We start from the raw sequence: 11,034 nt of genomic DNA, 5'->3' as shown, positions 1-11,034 counted from the left end.
GCTGAAATCACCCTGGAAATCCCTGCAGAGTCATGGTGGACGAACCCAAACCAAAGACCGCCAACTGCTACCCATCAACAAAACCAGCGGGGGCCGGACCACACTGAGTGAATTAGCAGCCTCTGCTCAATACATGCCCTGCAAGCAAACTGTGAATTTACCTTCTGCTTGCATCGGACAAACTGCCCCCGGCTCCACCAACACTCGGTCTGAGACTGACCCAACCCCCACATGGATTTTATTTTTCAGTGAGGCATCCTTGGGCATTTTTAAAAAAAAAAAAAGTTGTCAATAATTATATTATCACAATTGCAGTAAGAAACAAAAACCAAGAGCGATTTTCAAAGAAGGATTTATTAATAATTCATACTGATACCCAATACATTATTCACTGGACCTAAAGGGTTTTTACAGCTCATATCTAGTGAGCTGTAGAAAGCCTGGAAGTCATTTCAAGCGGTGACAGCGCAGCTTGGGTAATGACTGCCTTTAATCAAACTGACAGGAAAATGACTGCAGATTTTTTATCCAAAATATACCTGTGAATATCAGCACTCGCAGAGATGCGTTGTTTGCATCAGAAAAAAAAACAAGTAAAATGAATCAGCAGATGAAAAAGTTGTAAGCACCGAAAACACATGAATGTTAGGATTCATTTTTAAAGTAATGATCATTTTCAGAAGAGCTGCAATAAATTGAATTGAAAAATATAGATATATTTATATGTGTTTCAATAGATTAAAGTAGAATGTTTATGTACAAAGGACTATACTGAATTTATTTACTTTAATACAGGAAATACAAGGTTTATTAAGTTTCTCAAGCTGCTTAACAAAAACATATTCTATACTGCACCCCAAATTCCCACCCTACTCCAACCCCTCAAAGACGTCCACATAAGTCATATACTTGTTAAACAGGAAGTCATGAGTCAGAAAGTACATACCTCCTAGACACTGATTAACTTAAGAAAAAAGAAAAAAAAAAGTCTGGATATATAGCCTTCTTCAGTTTTATTTATCTCACCAGGATCTGTGCTCTCTTTGGTTTTGTAATAAACAATGAGCTCTTAATGTAGAATTATCTTTTCCCCATTCAAGAAATGCATTCAAGTAAGAATGCATTTCTTCTTGTGGACATTTCTTATATTTCTCAGTAGAAGATTATGCTGCTCAAATGAAAAATACATTTATTTCAGAGTTTTTCAAACATTTGTATCAAGGGTGGAAATGAAGGGGAAGGCTGCTGTGCTAAAAGTAAAATATTTCACTTTGTTTCAACTTGTTTCCTGTAAATATGCATTAAGAATGACTGGTTGCCACGTGAGACGTTAGTTAAAAGCTTCAGTACAAATCTATCATCGATCCACTGAAAACTGAAATTCTTGTGTGCAATTTAGGGCAACAGCAAAGTCTCTAAGAAAAGTTTTATCTTGTTTACAAAAAACGTTGCTAACGTAAAAGTTTGAAAGTGTCCAGCATCTCATTTGAAAATAGAATTGCTCATGACGCCGTCGTCCGCGTCAAAAGTTTGCTCGTAGTTGGAGATGAATTTCTTTTTCTTGCCAAAGGTGGAGAAGGTGTTGTAGACATCCAGGTCTCCTCTGGGCGTCAGCTTCAGCGTGCTGTAGCCGGACGGCGTTCCGGGAATGTAAACGTTGTGCTGATAATCCGCTCCCTCGGAATGAAGTTGAGCGTGCTTCGGAGTCCACGAGCAGTTAGGAGGCGCTTCCTCTTGAAGAGATCTCTTGCAGTCTGCTAAAAAAAAAAAAAAATATATATATATATATATATATATATATATATATATATATATATATATATATGTGCATGAATTAGCCTACATCGGGGTAAAATTCAGGAGATGAGCTCATATGTAAATACACTTCACTTGATCTGGACACTGGTTTTTAAAAGCATCTTCCTAATTCAGCTTTTTAGCGAATAATACTCCTCGAGGGGACTAAAATAATTCTCATACTGAAGCGGTAAAATCCCCCCCTACTTTTGGGATTTGGAATTATCTGCTTTATGGTTTATCATTTCACGTCTTTGACAAAATCCCTCTGGAACAGACACAGGGAAAGCCTCACGCTTAATCTACTTATAACGTCTTTCATATAAACAACAGTAGACTAGAACCGGACCTACCGTTCATTTGGTTTCCCCAAGTCCAGTACTGTGGCGCCACAGTGCAGGCGAAACCATCAGGGTCACACTTTGCCTGCCTTGAAAGAGTTCCCTCCATATTATGTGAGCTATATCTAAAAAAAAGAAGTATTAACTGATAATCTGCGTGTATATTCCAGATTTTAACTGAACATCTGAATAAACTCACCTTTTGTAAGCTGAGTTACGCTGGTTCTTGGTCCAAGTCAAGTTCTTATGCAAATACTTGAGCTGCAATGTAAAGACACTTTGTAAATCACAATACACTACAACAAAAAAATTATTCATCAGACACAAAATCAACTTTCTTTCATTGACATTCATGGCCTTTTCTTCAGGATTTATTGATATAAATTGTCAATCAATCTCAACTCTGACCACAACTTCTTTTCTCTGTAAAAGAAAAGCATTCCCAAGGCATGGTGCTGCCACCACCGTGTTTCACTGAAGGGATGTAGTGTTCCTGGTTCTTTGCAGTGATAGCTTTCTGCAACACATTTTTGTGTTTAACAAAAAGTTAAACCAGGAAATCTCACACTGGTTGGCTCTGCAAAATCCAATTCAAATATAGACAAGTTTGTGGCTGTAGCATAAATGTGGGATATTAATACTTTTTACACTGCCCTGTCATGTTTGTTTGGTTTTTTTGCGATCTTTACCTCATTCGGGGTCGCTGCTCTGTTGTTGGACAGCTCATTGCGCTCCAGCGTGCTCCAACCGGAGGTCAGGTAGTCCGTGCTCTTGGTGTTGTTCTGCTGAACTGACAGAACCGGACTGCAAGGTTTGAGGAACATAAAGTCACTTTTGGATGACTCCGGGGTCAGGCACATTTTGTAGCAGTACACCTGCGGGTGCGCGCCGCCGCCGCCGCCGCTCGCCTCCGCGCAACCTGACGCACCTGCAGCGGACATGCGAACGTTCAGGTTGGACTTTTTGAAAACCTCTGTGGTGGTGGTGGTGGTGTTGGTGTTGGAGGAGGCCAGCTGTGAATGGGAACAACAGCCGCAGCAGCCGCCGATGGAGGGGAGGCCGGACGTCTTGCTGTCCACTCTGCCCTTCAGTCTCCTCGCTGCGACGAGGACGATGATGGCCAGCAGGAATGTGAAGGAGACTGCACCCAGAGCCATGATTAAGTACAGAGTGAAGCTGGAGCTGTGATGCGGGCTCTGTGACCGGTCACCCAAATCAGGCTGTAAATCTGACAGGCTGTCAACTACTGACAAAATGATGGAAACCGTGGCCGAGAGGGGCGGCTGACCATTGTCCTTCACCAGAATGACCAGCCTGTGCCTGGTGGGCTCTTTCTCCTCTATCTGGCGCATCGTCCTGATCTCCCCTGTGTACAGAGCCACGCTGAACAAGCTGGGATCCGTGGCCTGGAGCATTTGATAAAAAAGGCGCGAGTTCTGACCGGCGTCTGAGTCTGCCGCGTTGATCTTAGCCACCAAGTAGCCCGCGTCCACCGATCTGGGCACGTTTTCGTTCGGCGCGGTGCCGTTCTGCGTAACGGGGGACACGATCACGGGCGCGTTGTCGTTTTGGTCCAAGATAAAGATGCTGACCGAGACGTTGCTGCTCAGAGGGGGGAACCCCGCGTCCTGAGCCTGCACTGTAACCTGGAAGTGTTTCAGCTGCTCGTGATCAAAGGAGCGCAGCGCGTAAATGTTCCCGCTGTCCGAGTTTATGGACACATACGTTGACACCGGCATCCCTTGTATGTCTCCTTCCAGAATAGAATACGATAAGTACGCATTCTGACCCGAGTCTGGGTCCTTTGCGGTCACGGAGCAGACGGACGCTCCCGGTGCGTTGTTCTCAGTGAGGTAAACTGTGTAGGACGGCTGTTTGAAACGAGGCGCATTGTCATTCACGTCGGACACCTGGACAATGATTGTTTTCCTTGTGAACAAAGGAGGAGAACCCATATCTCTGGCAGTGACGGTGATGTTGTAATCTGCCACAGACTCTCTATCCAGAAAGTCTGAGGTCACTAAGGTGTAGTAGTTCTTGAAGGAGGAGTGGAGCTGGAACGGGACGTGGTGCGGAATCTCGCAGTCCACGTTGCCATTCTCCCCCGAGTCTTTATCCATCACGCTGATGACGGCTATCACCGTTCCGGGCGGCGCGTCCTCCTGCACAGGTGTGGACACCGAGGTCAGTATGACCTCCGGCAGGTTGTCGTTCTTGTCCAGGACATTGACGAGGACTTTGCAGTGGACCGCCACGGCGGAGGGACCCTTATCTTTCGCCTGCACGTAAATTTCGTGCATCCTTGCCTTCTCGTAATCGATCACGCCTTTCACTTTGATCTCTCCAGTGCGTGGGTCCACGCTGAAAAGCTGGCGCACCTTTAAGGGTGCGTGGCCGCTGAAGGAGTATGCGATGTCCGCGTTCGGACCCTCGTCCTGGTCCGACGCGTTGAGCTTTATCACCACCGTGCCTTTTGGCGCATTTTCCGCCAGCCTCACTCTGTAAAACGACTGGTCGAACACCGGCGCGTTGTCGTTCGCGTCCAACACCGTGATGTAGATTTGTGCGGTGCCTGACCTCTCCGGTGTCCCTCCGTCCACGGCGGTCAGCACCATCTGATGGGCACTCTGCTGCTCCCGATCCAGCGGGGTTTGCAGGACCAGCTCCGCGAACTTGCTCCCGTCGCTGCGCGTCTGGATGTCCAGGTGGAAGTGCTCGTTTACGCTCAGCAAGTAGGTGCGCAGCGAGTTGGATCCCACGTCCAGGTCCTGCGCGCTCTCCAAAGGGAAACGCGATCCGGGCGCAGCAGATTCTGAGATGTCCAGGTTGATCTCGGTCCAGGGGAAGCTCGGGGAGTTGTCGTTCACGTCCAGAATCTCGATCTCCACCCTGTACAGCTCCAGAGGGTTTTCTATCACAACTTGCAGGTGGAAGGAACAGGACAAACCCTGCTCGCACAGTTCTTCTCGGTCGATTCTCTCGTTGACAAACAGGACGCCGTTCTCCAAGTTGACCTCCACGTACTGCTTCTTGGAGCCGGACACTATGCGGAATCTGCGCGTGGACAGCTTGTCAAGATCCAAGCCCAGGTCCTCCGCGATGTTGCCCACGAAAGCCCCGTGTTCCAGCTCCTCTGGGATAGAGTAGCGGATCTGTCCCCACACTTCGTCAAGGCAAAACGTGAACAGAGCCAAATAGCACAGGAGCCATTTCAAGACTCGTTCACTCATGGTGCCCGTTTGTTGTCGGAAGCGAGAGAGATGCACCCCGGAATAACGTCAAAAGTTGTTGAGACTGGAGCTGCGACCCTGGTGTCAGAAAGTGGAAAGAGGAGAGACGCGCAGCGGCAGAGAGCCTCTCTCCTGAGTGTGCCTGCGTGCGCGCGCGTTTATTATTATTGGCCCCACTGTTTCAATACATGGGGTGGGAAACGACATCTGCTCGGATAATCTCTGCTGCCTACTAGAGCCCGATCAAATTCCTGTCAGAGTCCTTGGGCTGTGACCGCAGGTTAAAAGTACTGCGCTCAGCTGTTTCTTATAGTGCTTCACCATGTCCTCCCAACCCCGCTGTATTCATGCACCACATTAAAAGTTGACCACAAAAGTCTTCAGAGGTTCTGGGTGTGGGTTTTTCATAAACCCAATACAGAAAATTACAGTGCAAAAATATCCACACCACTTGACGTCGTACTGTACACACTTTGCTGCATCACAGCCACAGATTTCAATTTATTTGATCATGATTTTTTTTTTGTGATCGTTAAATAAAGCAGCTAGTGCATCAATTGTGCAGAGGGTAAGAAAATAATAGATATATTACAGCTAACTAATGATTGCAATGGTGATGTACATTTTTTGGGGTCTTTAAGACAGACTTCAATGAGTAAATACATTTATTAAACAATATAAATATATGTACAGATTAAGCAAGCAAAATGTAGAGATTACGTGAGTCAAAATGTAGAAACCGGTTGGAGGGATAAAGCCAATAAAATATCCCCTCCCCAAAAAACTAGTTACTTTGAGTGAATGAACACTTTGTACAGCTTTTAGGGTATCTCTGTAGATGTTTTCCACACCAAGACAAAAACAGTTTAAGATCAGTCAAATTGGATGGAGAGTGACGACAAATATCACACTTCATAACTTGCCACTAATTCTCTACTGGGTCTAAATCTAAACTTTGGGCCATTCTAGCTTTTGACTTGAACCACTGTGTATTGTTGCACGTCTGCCAGGCTTTAAACTTCTTCACAACGTTCTCACTAACCTGCTGTGAGACTGATTTTCTGTAACAAACTGCTGAAACCTTCACAGCTTTAAATGAGGTGAAATCTGAATGCGCTTGCGGACGGTTGCGATGGATTTTATTTTGAGGTTTCGGAGTAAAGACGGTGAATATACATGCCTCCCATGGTTTTGAGGTTTTTTACTTAGCAAATAAAAAAAGTTTTATTTTTCTTTTGCATTGTATTTAGAATTAAGCAATTTGTGTTTGTTTGTTTGTTAGTATGTGGTCGTTAGGTAAAGGAATAAAGAAGTAGGATTTTCTTTTTGCAACTCAATCTGTAAAGCCACATAGCAATGTAGTCTGTTTCTTAAGTGATCATGTAAAGTTACAATAAGTCATTTTAAGTTGCTGTATGTCAATGTTTTATGTGTTACGCTACACAGCCTAACTGCGTAAATCTGACTGTGAGCAGAATCAACATCATTTGCAAACTCTTTTATAAATTAATATAAATTAAGCTTGAATAATCCATTGCCTTTTGACCGTCATCTTTCAATGCACCAACACTCGGAGTAGCTCTATCTGTTTTCCTGTTTTTTTGTGCTCCATAAATTTGCTCCAACAAACCCATTTCTCCTGGTTTAAGAAACCGAAAACACAATCTGTCTGCACAAACGAAACGGCAGCAGATGGTGAGGTTTTCCACGGGCTCATGCTCTTTTTAATTAATGGAATGGAGATTAGAGGGCATTTTCCCTGGATCATTAGTGAACAGAGGAATTAAGACATTTTGTGAGGAATAATCCCAGGGCTATCCATGTGATGCACATGGGTTTTTTTCCCTTTCTTTCTCTCTGTCTCTCTTCTTCTCTCTCTGGTCATATTGACCTGCTTTTCGCAGCCTAAGTGCACGGCATCACTTACGCAGGGCAGAAACTAAGTAGCTGGGATAAGGGGACACAGCCACCACATTTAGGGATAAAACCTACAAAAGAGATTATCTCTTTGTTGCTGCCTCTCTATTAAGCTCTCTCTCCTACACGCTCATCCTGGTGATCTCAATGCCTAACTCAAGGGCAAAAGTAGACTATCAATCCCTTTTGTCTTTGAGCACAATTTAGATTTAAATCCACAGGATTAATATAGGTATAGGTTATGCATATTTTCAAGCTTTTAACACTGATGTTTTCTCTTTAAAAGATAGATGAATATCATGTTTATCTTCTAACATAATGGACTGCTTTGGTTGTGACTCTCCAGCACCATGCAAAAGTATGCCCACACTGTTGACTTTCAATCACATTACAACCAGAAATCAAAATATGTCTTATTGGGATCTTATGCAACAGACCAAAAGTAGCTTGTTTTTATGACGTGGAAGGAAAGCAACACATGGTTTGAAAAAGTAAATCTAGATCAAAGCAATAGATTTAGAAAACATAGTTCTGGTAGTATGTTTGGAGTCACTGAAGATGTACTTTTTCCCCAGTTTCAATTGTTTTGAGATTTCCATGTAGTTACAGTTAAACACAAAATAATGAAAGGGGCAGTATTATGTATTTTCCAGGCACACATTACCATTTTCTAGAACAATCAAGAAACTATGTTACCCTCAGCTGTAATAAAAATGCAGTATATATGTATAACATGTTATAAATGTAAATTCTGTAGCGACACCTCCAGGCGCTGCAACCATTTTCTGATGTCTATTTATTTCTCATTTTGTACTATTTATTTCTTTATCTTTGTATATTATGTATATACACATAACCTGCATCTTAAATCGAGTCGAGCAAATCTCAATCTCGTTGTAATCTGTTGATGACAATGACAAATAAATCTTATCTTATCTTATCTTAAAATAAATTTGACTTTACAATTTGACATCTTGAAATTGGCCTCTGTCTCTTTAAGAAGCTCCTGCTCTTTCCAACACTCCACCTTCAGCATGCTGTCACAACAGGATGATCACAGGAGATTTAAACATGCATGAAAGAAATCAAAGCAACACTCCAGGTACGTTTTTTTATGAGGGAATAACGTTATAAAATTGTATTAAGGTAAAAAAAAATCTATTTTACATAATATTTAATATTTCATTAAAGAGATGATGAAGTACTGAAAAAGTAATAATTTTAAAATAATTATTGAAATCACAGTAAACAACCGCTTCCTATAATTCCTGCTTGGAAAAAGCTGCTTAGCTTTTTCCAGGTCTCCACTGGTATTGTCAGCATTTATGATTGTAACTGAGACTGGAAGACCTCGTTGCCATCACCCTAATCTTTAGCTCTTTTGACAAATTCTCAAATAGATTCATGTCTGACCTCGAGTTTGGCCACTCCAAAAGGTCAATAGTACTTCCAATCAAAGGCCACGGCGTTTGTGACAAACGCCACAGCTTCAGTGTGAGTGCCACAGATTCTGTAGCAGATTACAGAAGTTGCCTGACGCTATTTTAAGTTCTACGTGAATTCTTACGTGAACAGAGCATATTGTTTTACAACCCAACCCTGCTTTCATCACAGCTTTCTTCCCAAAAGCTGTGATGAATATCAGTGGTATTCTTTGGCCTTCATGATACCGTGTGTTCACTAATATTCTGGAACAAACCTCTGAGGCCTTCATAGAACAACTAAATTTACAGAGAATGAATCACCTACAAATTAACTCCATCTACAAATTAGCTAAGTTCCAGAGTGAATCGGTTTTAAAATGTTAGAGGAAAACTGAATACAAATGTACAACAAATGATTTTTAATCGTAATTTAATAAAATCTTGCATGTTGTGTTTTTCTGTCACACAAAATACAAGTAATATTCATTCAAGCTCTGGTTGTGAGGGGATAAAAATGTGAATACGTTGAAGGGAGGTTTCAAGGCATTGTATTTCCTTGTTATATTAACGAGACAACAAAAAGAGCATGACTCGATAACCACAGTGTGAATTTATACACCCTGCTGAACATGAAGTTTGGAGGAATTCTGGTGGCACACGCGCATTTCTCACAAAGAGTGATAGTCTGAGTTCATAAAACAAGTTTAATTAAACAGATAACGCCACCAGAAGAAAGGGAGCGGGTTAGATCAATTTGGGTAATCCATCTTTACACGCAGATTCTCACATGAAAGAGAGAGTGATTCAACACTGTGTAAGAAACAAAATCCATTAGGATATTACCTCATGCGTGTGGTTGATTGTGGGTAGTATTAATGTCTCTTTTGCAGAAGTGTTGTTTTATGTTTTCCTCTAAGAAAAATCCCTGTTGAAAGAAATCAAAGGAAATGAGACGTTAAGGCATTTGTCTTTGGGTTTTTAACTGATGCTCCTACGGAGCCATCTGCCATGATGAGTAAAGCATGTGTGCAGAGCTCTCTTATTTTGAACACTAAAATCACAATATGTCTGGAATGTTGGAGTATAAATGTGTGGTGTTATGTGAAACTGCTCTTCCTCTGCCATAAATTATGCTACTCACAGGTTTTCATCACCTAAAGCATTAAGATAATCTAGGAGTGTTTGTTTCCTTTAAACCACGCAGAAATGCAATCAGGAAGATGGGCAGGAGATGTGACTGCTGGCCTCTTAAACCAATTAAACGCATATTAAAATAATCAGAGCTATATTTCTCTGTGGAAAGGGACTAAAAAATTGCCTATAAATGTTCCACACTGAGTCAAGATCCAGTTCACAGGAATTGTATGCAGTGTATTGTAATTACAGTCATCAATACAAATTCCTCATGTATATCCTTACACTCTAAAATCTGCTTTGTTAAAAACAACCCAATTTGTTTCTGTTCTGCTCAACTCCTCTTCTGTATATACAGTACAGACCAAAAGTTTGGACACACCTTCTCATTGAATTCAATGAGAAGGTGTGTCCAAACTTTTGGTCTGCACTGTATATACAAATATCAGCAACTGCAAACTTCATTTATTCAGCTGTGTGTTGTTTTTAGTGCCAGATCGTGGCAAAAACCACATTATGAAACCTTAATATTTTATCCCAGCCAGCACTAGACTGCAGTTGAAATAGAATGGCCTTCTTAAAAAGAAAATGGCGTCTGTCTGGACCACAGACAGGCATGGTGGCTATCTGCCTCAACCAGCTGCGGGATAAAAGAAAACTCACACACTATAATTCAATGTGAATTTACACTTTACATTATAAGGATTAATGACAGTTAAACATAAGCATTACATTAAGAGAATCAGTTAGACAAAAAAAATTCTATAGAGAAAATATCTAAGAACCTTTTAGGTAATTAAATGCAGCAGCCAATAACATTTTTAGTCGTGAGTAAAATTAGCCAACACTTTTTGCACATCTTAGGTTTTCTGGGTGTTAGTTCTGGAGCTGAGGAGTGTAGAAACAAAAGACCTTAAGTTTTGGTTCTGGGAACATTGAGTTAACATGCCTCCGATAATTTCAGCAATATATTTAGGCCATATGCCAACTTAGACCGATAAGTGGGCATAGCTCTCATGCCATCCCTGAGGAGATGCTGCCCTGGGCAGTTACCCATACCGTCCACATCAGAAACTGCCATTGTCTGTGTAAAAGAATGTGTTGAGCTTGAGAGGAGGACTTTCCAGTATGTAAGCCCCACACCATCACAGTCCCACCATCACGATTTACTGAAATATATGCTCTTTGTTG

The 11,034-nt window shown here is 42.0% G+C and overlaps 1 protein-coding gene across 1 annotated transcript; it reads right to left on the bottom strand.

Moving 5' to 3' along the window:
• Positions 1–336: 336 nt before the first annotated feature.
• LOC116727934 (protocadherin-10-like) lies at positions 337–8,009 on the bottom strand. The gene is made up of 4 exons (XM_032575620.1): positions 2,828–8,009; positions 2,338–2,399; positions 2,151–2,263; positions 337–1,754 (listed from the first exon to the last, which is right to left on the bottom strand). Exons 1-4 carry the CDS (start codon positions 5,366–5,368, stop codon positions 1,483–1,485), a joined length of 2,988 nt encoding a protein of 995 aa, XP_032431511.1. The 5' UTR covers positions 5,369–8,009; the 3' UTR covers positions 337–1,482.
• Positions 8,010–11,034: the final 3,025 nt, after the last annotated feature.

This window comes from Xiphophorus hellerii, chromosome 11, assembly GCF_003331165.1.
Source record: "Xiphophorus hellerii strain 12219 chromosome 11, Xiphophorus_hellerii-4.1, whole genome shotgun sequence".
Taxonomy (NCBI): domain Eukaryota; kingdom Metazoa; phylum Chordata; class Actinopteri; order Cyprinodontiformes; family Poeciliidae; genus Xiphophorus; species Xiphophorus hellerii.
The sequence above is the reverse complement of the archived record's forward strand: the minus strand, read 5'-3'. Positions and strand labels throughout refer to the sequence as shown.